We start from the raw sequence: 12,676 nt of genomic DNA, 5'->3' as shown, positions 1-12,676 counted from the left end.
AGGAGAAGCAACAGAGGTGAAAGAAATGTGAGTCAATCTGGGAGAAGTACCAGGGCAAGAAAGCAACATAGGTTAGTACACAAAAGCAAGAGCAACTTGGAGGGGCTGGGAGAAGGACACGGGCGACAGAGAGCAACACAGAGTGCAGGCGGAAAGAAGGACATGAGAGAGACAGCTAGAAAACACATGAACTCTCATAGAGTAATCAGCCCAAAGGAAAAAAAGTAGTGCTTGAAAAGCAAGCAATGGAAGCACAGAAGCTAAACCATCAAGTAATGTTAATGAGGCTATGCTCCATGGGAGAGGCAAGCACAAGACTGACAAGCTGGGACACTAATAAGAAACAGGCAAATGAGTGATGAGAAAGCCAACCAATGGTAAACAATGAGCAGGCTCCAAGCCCCTGTATATTCTTGGTTAGCCCACAATATGTCTTTCATAACCAAACAACTGTGATGTCTGGTAGGCTCGACCTAATGGTGATGTTTGAAAGGTTGAATTTGTCTTTGCCTCTGGTAATTACTCTGGCTTCATTGCATCCCACAGTTATTTTTTTTTCTTTTCCAGACAGGGATCCAATCTTATTCAAACCAGTCTTATTTCTGTTCCATTGGGAGCAGTCTATCCTGAATTGACAGGACACGTCTACTCTGAACAGTGAAGCAAGCCGTCCTAAACCAGTTATCTTTTATCTTACTTAAAAGAGCTGTGTATTAAACTAATGCCCCTTGATTTATCATTTGTGCCTGTATTATAGATAGGCCACACTTTTCCTGTTTGCGCCACTGCGCACCTTTAAATAGGTGCGCCGTGCACAAGCGGGTAAAATGTACCCCATTACATAGAATGCTATGCCCTCAGGGCAGCTGCATACTCATGCTGACCTGGGAGCAGCACTTAGAAGTGAAATACGAAGTGACTGCTTCAAAGCCGCTCAGTGTTTCACTGTGCAAGGGGCAACCCTCCTGCACTCTGTGGAGGGATTAGAGATGCCTTTGCAGACGGGTGCTGTAAGTGACTGCACCCGCCTGCAAGGGAATGTCTTGGAGGGGGGCCATGGGAACTCTTTCCCCCTCCTGCCATCAGGAGGCGCTCTGACAGTGCACCATCTTTTATGTGGCACACTTTCAGTGCTCCTCCTGACATTTTCTTACTCTTTGCACTGACATCCATAATATGGCCCTGGCGCAGATGCAGAGAGATTTCCTCTCTAGATAGTGGTGGCGCTACATGTACAGCAGCGCTATCAGTATTACAGAAGAGGCTGCACAAGCGTCTCCGGCCCCTTTAGTAATACCAAAGCTTCCCTTGGGCACACAAGATGGACACACATGCCCATTGTGCCCCTAGGGCACTTTCTGTAACACTGCCCCAGGTGTACTTAAAATGAATACTGATCGACATACCGGTCTTTTTGAAGCAATGATTGGAAATGCTCCAGCTGAACTGAGCTCTTTGACATAACCCCCGTAGATGTTGTAGAGGGAAGCGCTTGGTTGGGGATAAGGTTGGAAATATTTTCAAGATATCAACTCGCCCTAAAACCTGCATCATTGTGTTAATGCAGAGATTACTCTCCATCATATCTGACCATTGTCCATCAAAGAAAACTTCTTCTCTTGTTCTGCCAAGACTGTGAACAGATTGAAAAGTTTATGAACCTTTTGGTTAAACAGCTGCCTTGCAGAGATTTGCCAAAGTACTTTTCCCCCTCTGCTGCCGAATCCCATTTGTCCCTGTGGCAGTGCGGTCCTCGTAGGTGCTTTAGCTGTTGCTCTCCTTTTTGCTCCAGTGTGTCTGGAAAATGTGTATAAAAGTGGGATCCAAATCATCCCCTTTTTACCAGCTCCAAGTTCTTCATGACCAAGGAAGAGAGTGCTAAGACTGTTGTGTGACTAGGGCTGGTGTCTCCCAGAGGTGTAGACCTCACCTGAAGTCTGCAACTTGCTGGAGAAGCTGAGCTGTGTCTAAGCACCAAGAAGCCTGCCGGCTCAGAGACGAGTGCATGGCCCTGCAGGAGCAGAGACTGTACAAAAGGGGAAGCTCACGCTTTTTTCCTTGGTGTGACACCCAGAAGCAGGTGACTGCTGAGAGGGAGCAAAACCAGTACTGATCTAAAGTCTTGGGTGCCCTTGGTCTTCCTTGGCAGCTCCCACGTTGAGCTGCATATAGATGTATTCTCCAACTTGACTAGGTGCTGCCTTGCATTCCCTCCATCAACCCTGAGGGCTTAGTGCTGTGCTGCTCGGCCACCTAAGGTGCTGCATTGGCCGCCAGACAAGTGCCTGCCTGTATGAGACTCCAAAGCTGCAGCTGCTAAAGTCAAGCATCCCCTGGCACTGGCCACAAAGGCAGATGATGAATGCCGGTCTGGGTTGGCTCATAGGCCACGACCACCTGCAAGCCAGCTGTGTGCCTTCCTCAATGCCTGTAATCCTGAAGAGAGCAAGACCGCTCTATGACGTTTCTTGTGCTAGTGCTAGAGAGTGATCAACCCACCTACGTCTGTTTCTCCTTAGCATCACTGAGCAGTTTATGTACCTGGGACTCCCTAGGTTCACTATGCAGATTACACGGTAGTGCGTCTGCACAAACTGAGAGACTGTGCTTGAATGGGAGCAGAGGAAAACTGTTTCTGCTAATGCTAACTGCATGGATTATTTGGTCCAAAATACAATTAGATTGACCTAAGGGGCAATCTTTTGGGTAATCACTAGTGATCTGCACCTGCACCCTTTTTTTGCCTGAATGACACACGAGAGAAGAATAGAGAAAGCGGGCACCAAAGGGATATCTGCTTTTCATTAGGTCCCGTAGTGGTTGAACAACCCTGTAACTGAACCACCTTCAGAATGTGTAGTAACTAGTTATGCTATGTGACTAAATTTTTTGCTGTTTCTTAAAAGGCTAGCACAGGTCTGGACAATAGTGTGCCTATTGGTTGGCTGTTGATCTCTGAGCTTGTGCACCTCACATTACCTCCTCGAGAGGCCTGTGACGGCTCTGCTTGCTATCCAGAGAGTCAAGTGTGGAAAGGGTGTATTTGGCCACGTATGCAGAGCCATAGAAGAACAGACCCCAGGACACCAGTGGCAAATAATCTCAGCTACCTCAGTCTTGGCCCAGTAGCCCTTTTGTGCCCTGTTGCCACCTGAACAGAGTCTGTCAGTATATGTGTGAAATGTTTGGTGATTCTATATGCTTTCCTGTCCCTCCCCTCATTCTCACACAAGGCCTTGACAGTAAGTCTGTGTGTACTGTAACTTCTGTCCTGTCTGTTCCTGTTCCTGTGGCTGGTGGATGATGATTCCGCTTATACTTGACCTTAATCTGACTGTGCCTGACCGGTCTGCCTTCTCCTTCCTGTAGGTCTTGGATGATAAGAATGTGCGCCGGCGATTCCGTGCAAGTAACTACCAAAGCACAACACGAGTAAAACCGTTCATCTGCACAATGCCAATGCGGCTGGATGATGGCTGGAACCAAATTCAGTTCAACCTGTCCGACTTTACCCGACGAGCGTATGGCACCAACTACATAGAGACGCTACGTGTACAGGTGAGGCTTGTACCTTGGCTGCACGAGCTATAGTTCCAGATGGGATGAACCCAGCCAGGCTAAGGAACTATAATTTTTGTCATTTAATCCTCACTAGATCCATGCCAACTGTCGCATTCGAAGGGTGTATTTCTCAGATCGCCTGTACTCCGAAGATGAACTCCCCGCAGAATTCAAGCTTTACCTCCCGGTGCAGAACAAGGCAAAAGTGAGCATTAACATCCACTTCTATGCAATACAAACTTTTGGCACTCTCATATCCTCTTCCTCCTTGATTAGTGCCACTTTACAGATCTGTAGTCAGCTGTGCTCTTATCTACCTTTTTGTGCAAAGTAAGACCTTGGCTTCGCTTTACAAGGTTTGTTTTCTCCACCACGGGTGTCACAAGTGAACTTAGTTCAAAGCACCAGCGATTGAATGTGAAAGATAGGTTATTGTAGCCATGCAGGATTCCTCCCAATACATAGCTGAAATGGTTTTGGGATCCTAACCGGTAGCAGTGATAATCCAAGGTATCATTCATTCATGATTTACTCAACCAAGATCACTAGAAACAGAATATGCTTCTCAACATGTTTATTTTTAAATTATTTTACAACTCCAGGAACTAGTGCACACAATATTGATAACATCACAGAAGTTAAGAATGAAAAATAGCTAAGCTTTTCAATAGTAATGAAAACTAGTGTACTACGACCAATAATAGAAACTTCACCTTTTTGGCAGGGGGCGGTGGTGGAGCGCCCGCGAATGTAGCAACAGATTTGTGCATTTGTATAACTGAATCAGTGTCACGACTCTCCCCAGGAGTACCATTGTTACAGTGATTGAATGTGGGGCTCCAAGAATCCATGGAGTGGTGTTGAGGCTTGACCAGAGAGGGTAGTGGGTGTTAATTGCCATCTTGGTCTAGACTCTGTACCACGTCTGCTTCGCTCATTGTTGGGTGATCAAACCAGCCAGTGGATGAAAGGCCAGAAGTAGGAACGTATAGGGGAACTGTTCACTCCAGTCAGTGGAGGACAGCTCTTTGAAAGGACCCTTCCTCTGGATGTCTGGAATTGGCTTTTCTTTAGATGAACTCCAGAGTCAAAGTTTTTTAGATCTATTAACACCATCGATGCTAGTGTTATTTTCCTAGTGTGCTGAGATATGTTGATTCCCATTGTTCATGACGAGCTCAGCTCGTCATGAGTGTATGGAGGTGTACACCACGACGAGCTGAGCTCGTCATGAGCGTCGAAGGAGTTAACATCATTACAATACACGTTAAAACTCATTAAAATAGTATTTGATAGAAAATCATACTATAGCTGGATCAGTTATACAGAAAACACAAGATACATGTATTTTTTGGCCAGTCTGTTCACCAGGTTATTTTAAATCCTTCTGATGTTGTGCACTCCTAATTGGGGATAACATGTGCCCCGCAGACTGTTCAAGCTGCCACTTCCTCGTGGCTGTGGGTGTCACCACCACCTCTACCATCAGTCTGTCATTTTGCATAAGTATGTATTTGTCAAAACCAGAGTCTTGTGTAAAGTTAGCTATCTTGTTCATTCTACCTCTGAACTTGTAAATACTGCGTTCCTTATGCTATGACTCTTTGGCTGTCAGAGATGAGGTACTAGATTTGGTCCCTTTACGGACATTGTCATTTCTTGGCCTCTGCTGGATAGATCCACAGCATGGTCTCATGGTCAACATAGGACTTTCTTTGGATTCCAACTGGAGACAAAAGCTGATTTTGATCAAAACAAGTTGTCCTGAATAGAGCTCGCTTCACTACTGTATGCCATGCTGCCTGTCATAGGCTGAAAAACTTGGTATTTTTCACTGTCTCCCTCTGATGGAGCAGGTAATGGGCTTTGGTCAGTTCCTGGGCTTTCTTTCACTGCACTGTTAGTCACCCAGTTATCCTGATGAAGACAGTCTGTGCAGTTAGGCTTCGGGAAATAAAAGGGAATTATTAGCTCTTCCCTGTAAAGGTGCTATCTGTAGTGCCCTCAAGGGGTGAAATGGAGGAGGCTGGGCATAGTGAATACCACCCTCTATCTGTCAGGCACACAACTTCACCCTTGGGTGGCAAACAGTTGACCATTTCAGTTAAAAAGTAGGCTGACTGCACAAGGCCCACCCTGTGGACATGCTTTAAATCTCCTCTGAGATGTCCTTTTCATCAAGGTACACTCGGTGGTTCACTTGATTGACCCAGAATGAAGGCTTTGCAGTTATGCACCTCAGCAGATGTGCATTTTATTTATTTATTTATTTGTTGGTTTGTATAGCGCTCGAATCGACTCCAGTTGGAGTATCTCCGCGCTTATGAATCCGGTGACAACAGAAGTTATGTTTGAGTGGGAATGAATAGAAACTAGATCTCATTTCTGAACAAAGCAGTTTTCAAGAGTTTTCTGAATGTAAGATGTTCCTTACATTGTCTCAAAGACAGAGGAAGTTTGTTCCATAGGGTGGGTCCAGTGATAGATAACGCTTTACTCCCATGTCTAGCTTTTTAGCACGGGGGACCACTAGAAGAAGAAGGTTGCTAGACCTAAGAGATCGGGTGGGAATGTAGGGAGCAAATTTCTTTTCAAGATAGGCGGGTCCTTGTCCATTTAGACACTTATGGATCAGACAACATATTTTAAATTTAGTTCTCTGTCGGATTGAGAGCCAATGTAGCTGCTCAAGGAGGGGCTTAGATGCTGTTCTCGGGTGGGGGGGGGAAGGGGGGGGGGGGCATTGAGGACAAGGCGAGCTGCCGTGTTCTGAATGACCTGAAGCTTGGCCAACACGCCTTCATTGGCGGAAAGCAACAGGCCATTACAATAGTCAATCCGACTTAAAATCAAAGCCTGAACAAGAGTTTTCTTGACAGAGTCAGGTAGCAAAGGGAAGACTTTGCGTAACAGGCTAATGGTATTGAAACAAACTCCCGAGATATAGGTGATATGTTGTTTTAATGACCAATCTTGGTCAAATCGAATCCCCAGATTCTTCACGACCTGTTTAGGTTCTGGCACTGCTCCTAGGTCTTGCGGCTACCAATCTGGAGTCCAAAGAATTTTAGCTTCCCCAAACAACATTACCTCAGTTTTGTTGACGTTACACTGAAGGCAATTGACGGACATCCAGTTTGCCACTGCTTTCATATCTAATGAGAAAGAGTTTCTTACATCAGCGGATAGAGTCTTAAACCCTAAGCCTAGGGATCCCTCTGCCTCCAGCCTAGAAGTCTTGATTTCTTCCCTAAAAGTGGGTCTTTAGGTGTAATCCCACTACTAACTTAGTCAGCATTATAATGATAGTTTGATAACATTGCTCTGTGTCTTAAACTTTCCTAACTTCTATGCTTGTTTTGGTTATTTGCATCCTGTGGGGATGACTGTTGCCCCACTGCTACGAATGTGTATGTTTTTTTTTAATAACCTATTTTATTGGTTTTTGCCAACGTTGTGCTCATTGAGCCATATTATACACATACAAGCATAAATGTAGAATTGGCATATTTGAACAATATCGTATTTTGTAACTACATTTTAAACATGGTTCTATGGAAATAAAAGCACTAGTATCAAGGAGAGCTTTCTGTGCCCCTCTGTCGCGTCCCCGGTGAACAATCCCAGTCGCCAACCGATAGGCAGAAAGTATGTTCTGAATGTTAGCCATAAAGCAGTACCTCTAAGTCTGATTCTGCAGTTTTGATGTCGATGGGGTCAGGACGTTGCCGGGGTAATCGGCCAAGCGCTGCCATATACGTGCATGTTTTTGGGGGGGCAAAGCACGTGCCTGAAACACTGGCTCCTCCAAGCCCATACAAAAATCCAGCACACTCTTCCAAACGCCTAGGAAGGGTGGGGACTCTGTTTTCCAGGAGGGGGCTAGGTCCTGTTTGGTGAGGGTAAAACCCAAGAACAGCAGATGACGCTTATACCTGTTCCCCCAAATATCCTCAGTGATGTGGAATAATGCAAGCCTTGGTGTGCTGTGTAGGATCCAACCAAGCACCTCATCCAGACACCTACATACTCCTCTCCAGAACCTATCTAGGGCAGGGTACCTCCATACTGTGTGCTGGAATGTGGCTTCTTCTGTACCACAGTGTAAGCATTCTGGGGAGGCTGAGTCATGCCTTCCGAAGCCTTGAGCATTTGTCATATGCTCTGTGTAGGTATTTAAGCTGAATCAAACGCAAACGCAAGGAGATTGCCGCCTCTGGTGGGAACTCCAGAGCCTCTCTCCAATCATCGTTGTCAATGGGACCTACATCTACTTGCCAGGCCTCTCTGAGTTTTGCTAGTGTAGGGCGCTATATGTAATTAATGTCCGATATATTTTGGAGATTTTATGTTCCCTGAGGTCCCCCTTGAGGAGTTTAACTTCTAATGGGCTAAATTCAGGGAGGGCCGTAAGATTTTTAAGATATGGCATAGGGGCATGATGGAATTGTAAATATTTATAAAATTAGATGCAAGGCATGGAGAATTCTTCTTGTAATTGTGAAAAGGATTTAAGGATGTGGTCTTGAAGGACATCCCCCAGAGATGATATCCCGATCCAGTCCCATCCCGTAAATGCTGTGGCTGGGGATAGCGGTGCTTCCCGCGTGAGACGGTTCTGCCAACCTATATGGCAAAGGTTGGCATATATCGCCATATTGTCAGCACCACTTTAGTAGCTGGGGGAAGAGCCTGGATATTTGAGTGGCCATATAAGTATTTATATAGCAAGGGATCTCCTACAGTTAATGTGTATATGTTTGCCACGTACTGTGTTTCTTCCTTTGTAAGAACAAAGGGGCTGTGTCAATGCTGTAGCACCACAACTTTGGGGCCTTGGTTTTTGGGCTAAAAAATCAGAGGTGCTGCTTCTTGACTATTTTAAAATATCAATTTAGGAAATGTCTTCAAATTGTGTATCGTACAAGATTGAGCTGCCTCATACAAGGGATTTGGCATCAGACTCTTTTAATGGGGTAGTTTGCAAATTATTGTATTCAGCATGTACTGGTATTTGCTACATGTCTGTTCTTAGCTTTATTACTTTTACTAAAGTGCACTTAAGTTGTAAACTATCAGTCGCCCTTTTTAGGTCTCGCCTAGCGAATGCATTGTAGCGCTGCTTTGCTTGGCGAGCCTCTGTTGTCGTGGCTTTGGTGTGCAAAGAGAGACAAACCATGTGCGCGCCCGGACAAGTGATGTGCGCGCATGGCGTCTCCTCACACGCTTCCATCGCGCTTTGTGAACGTGCACGCTCCTCGCAGCCTTGTCACGCTCGCACCACTCGCAGGCTTGTTTTATCTCTGGCGTCTGGAACCATGCCAATCCCTCTCCAAACTCCTAATTCACTTGCTCATCTACTTGCTTTTGTAATGTCCAGGTATATTTTGTCTGGCTACTCCCCAGACTTCATTCTTGAAAAAAAATATGCTTGGCTTTATTGTTGTTTCCTTATTTAACGACCTCTTATACTGCAGTTCCGACTCTCAGGAATGTACCATATGTTAGTCAAGTATTTTCACACTTTGCAAGTTGCATCTCAAGAATTCTTGTTTTCTTTGCAACTATGTTTGTTGTTTTCTGATCAACTGGGAGGACGAGTTTTTGCGTGAGAAATAAACTGCTATGAACTCTCACAATGTCACATCCTGTTATGAAACTGTTAGGAAAGTCTCAAGTGAATCTTGGCCAAATCAAATGCCGTAGGTTACGCAAGGATGGTTGCTTTGGCAACGACGGTCTGGAAAGTCCAAAAGTGCATATCTGCCCATAAGATCTCAGATGGCAGGCTTCCATGGACTAGGGTTGCTGAAACAAGTGCGTTTCCTGATCGGACCAAAATCAGTCCTTGTTACAAGATAATGCTTGATGAATAAAGGCCAGTGTGTGAAACGTGAAGGGCATTTACACAAAATTACAACTTGGAGAAAGGTGGGTGTAATTTTGGCACATGACTTTGTCTACGCGTCGCCAACAACGGCGAGGACACAGATGTAAAATGGAGTGTGGTCAAGCGCCCAAACTCCCTCTTAAGCCCTGTCACCTGGCCTGGGAAATGGATTTAGGGGCACTGTACAGAATGAGTGACACAACTCTAGGAAAAGGGACTGTCCCTACAGGGTGTGTCGTCATGGACAATACAGGGAGCAGTACTCAGCAGGAGTCCAAACTATGTTTAACATAAATGTATTGTGTTTGCACAAGTTGTTTTTGTTCTCCTTTCCTTCACTTCCGGTTCTGTTATGGAAATCTTATGGCTCTTTTTTTATTGCTTTGGGCACCACTTTTCTTCTACAACGGAACGAATCAATTATACTTTGTGTAGTTCCTAACGTCGTTGCCAGCATTGGTAGCTTCCAACAAAAGGATTTTATGGTGGTTGATAAGTCATTTTTACCAGATGCAAAAGTGGTTTATTTCCTAAGGCAGAGGTCTTCAAACTTTTTTGCTTTGTGCCCCCCTAAGTAAGTTCTTTTGAAGTCGGGCCCCCCTCCAAAACCTTATGAGAAGGATTGGGGGAGCGGTAGGAAAGGGCTGAGCACAGGTGGCACGACTGAAGAGATAATTTCAGTGGTACTGTAGTTCACAGTCCACACTGAATGTGAGCCATATACAACAGCAAATACATCGAACAGAGCCACTAATTGACCCAATAATAATACTCCCCATAATTGGGGTGTTGTGACCCCCTCACACTACTTGGCCCCAATGCAACTGCACCTGCAGCACCTATGATAACTGAGGCCCTGCATAGCAGGCTTTCACTTCTGCTGCTTTCACCTCTTACCCATTTTGCTTAACCATCATGCCAACCTTGCAGGAGGCTCTCTGTCCCTTTCAAGAGGAAACAGAGTCTCCTACATGATATCCCTCTTCTTTCTGCAAGGGTGCCTTAAAGTTACATATAACAAAGTCCTCTTGACCCCTTAGTGACAATTGTGATGCAGTGTGCCCCTCAGAACCCTAGACTGCTGCATCTACTTCAAGAATGATAGCCCGCTTTGCATCGCAGAAGCTATCTCCTCTGCCATTTGTTAACAAGCATTTGCAATGCAATAGGTCTCACATTTACGAGAGAGTTTGAGCTATACGCATTGTAAATGACAATTCCTTTTATTTATGGGTTGACTTTTAAAACATAAATAAAAGGCATTGTCATTTACTATGCCAATAGCTTCTACTCTCGCAAATGGCAGACCTATTGCATTGCAAATGCTTGTTTTTAGTCTCGCTGCCTACGTTCGTGAAGAAAGAAGGACCTGGTGCTCATTTCCAGATTCTTTGTACTCTATCTCTTTATTAAAACAATATTTAAAACCACAATGCAGCATCAACTCTAAATATTCTGTCCAGTAAAAATGAAAGAAAAAATAACCTGCAAGAAATTAGGGGAAGTCCAGGAAGAAGGTAGCAGCCCTGAAAAACTGAGAACCAGACATTGGTGCATTAAGGAGCCCACAGCTTCCGTGACTTGTACTGGCAGTTGTTTGACAGGTTCATATGGATTCCTTGTGTAGTAGATTGTACCAGCCATAGTATGGATGCTGCAGAGGTTGAATCCAGAAAGGTTGCAGGCTTTTTTGTAGGTTCAGTGAAGATCCTTATGATGTAAATGAGGATTGCAAGTAACTCTTCCTTCTGAATTGTAGAATCTTAAATGGAAGTCATAGACATTTGAAAAGCAGGCATATCATAAAACCATGCAGCTTCAAGGTGGTGAACCCCGAGCAACTGACAGTAAAAAGCTACCTGACAAACAAATTCCTAAGAGTCTTGGAGGCTAGTGAAAGGGTGGGTGGATCTCCATGCACAGACGTACATTGCAAATATCTCGAAGGCACATTTCTGGTCCAGGGCATGGGAGCTGTTTTGCCTCTGGTAGTGGGAGCCTTTGCTGAGCCTGGGGATGGTTTTATTAGCCAATTATTTACAGTAACTTTACTTACTATGAAGAACTAGACTAACAAGGAAGTTTTCCTTCTGACCTAGGGATTGGCAGCATTGGGCTGAGAGTGAGTTACTTGTCTTCAGCATTGACATCAGTCACTCAGTAATGAAGTGCTGCACCAAAAGTGATGAAGACAAGTAAAACATTACAGTTTGCTAAAAAAGCAGTTTTTTAACTAAACTATCTGAACATCGTTCGTCTTAACACCAAAAGTGCACCTTTGCAACCTAGATTGGTGACCATAGTTTGTGTGTATAAAATGTGTTTTGCCAGATGCTTTGGTGGCTGTAACATGTCCTTTTAACAGGTTCCTTGTCTTGTCTCTTGCAGCAATGAGAGGAAGACCGCACCCGTTTTGGACCTCAGAGCCTCATCAAGGATATATATATATTTGATAGTGTTACGAAGGGCTGTTAACACAGATCCGTTTTATAAATTATGGAAAGAGTGTTTCTTTGAAGTCAACTAATGTTTTATTTGTTATTTTTTGTAATAAATAATTTCCCCATGGTATCTTTTTGTACATACCATGCCTTATACCTTCTGGGCCATCGTGGGCTGCCGGCCTTAGGACCCATCTGGACAATTTGAAAGGCATGTGGTACTCGCCGGTGCTGCTCGATCCAGACCCTCCGTTCCTGCCGTGCCTCTTCCAGACTGCTTCCCGATGGTCTATGAGGAGGGCAGTCCTACTGAGAGGCTTGAGGATAGGACATGTGTTGACTAGTTTGAGGACTGAACAGAACTCTAGTGGATTTATGCGTCGCCTTTACTGTACAGTGAAATCAACCCTTCCTGCACCCTCTCCCCAAATAAAGACTGCGTTGAGTGAAGGACTTGAAAAGTGCAGTTTGTATTCCAAACATCTTGCAAGAAGCTGCAACACATTGTTGAAAAGGGCACTACCAGCTCCTAAGGATAATGCATGGGTCATGCTGTTGTTTGAGCCATGAGCCTCTGCCCTCTTTTAGTAGCAATGAATTACTGTGCAACTCACAGTAGAGTGTACCTGATAGAAGCTGGTATAGCAAGAAAGGTTTACCTCTATCATTGTTCTGAATATTCTTATTTTGTTATGTTTCTGGAGCATCCCGCTTGGCAACCACTTAATTTGGTTTTGATTTCAGCTGTAGCTAGTGCCATCCCCTTTTCCTGCTGCCATAGGTC

General features: G+C 44.7%; 1 protein-coding gene across 1 annotated transcript in view; it reads left to right on the top strand.

Annotated features, from left to right (window-relative positions):
• Positions 1 to 12,342, top strand: part of LOC147725044 (cilia- and flagella-associated protein 20) — a 57,294-nt gene extending 44,952 nt beyond the window's left edge. The window contains exons 4-6 of the mRNA XM_086966509.1: positions 3,370 to 3,558; positions 3,656 to 3,766; positions 11,840 to 12,342. Coding sequence (XP_086822635.1) covers positions 3,370 to 3,558; positions 3,656 to 3,766; positions 11,840 to 11,845 — 306 coding nt within the window. The 3' untranslated portion in view covers positions 11,846 to 12,342. The remainder of the gene's footprint in view (positions 1 to 3,369; positions 3,559 to 3,655; positions 3,767 to 11,839) is intronic.
• Positions 12,343 to 12,676: the final 334 nt, after the last annotated feature.

This window comes from Lissotriton vulgaris, chromosome 4_1 (genome assembly GCF_964263255.1).
Source record: "Lissotriton vulgaris chromosome 4_1, aLisVul1.2, whole genome shotgun sequence".
Classification (NCBI taxonomy): domain Eukaryota; kingdom Metazoa; phylum Chordata; class Amphibia; order Caudata; family Salamandridae; genus Lissotriton; species Lissotriton vulgaris.
Note: the sequence above shows the minus strand (reverse complement) of the source record. Positions and strands in the feature narration are given on the sequence as shown.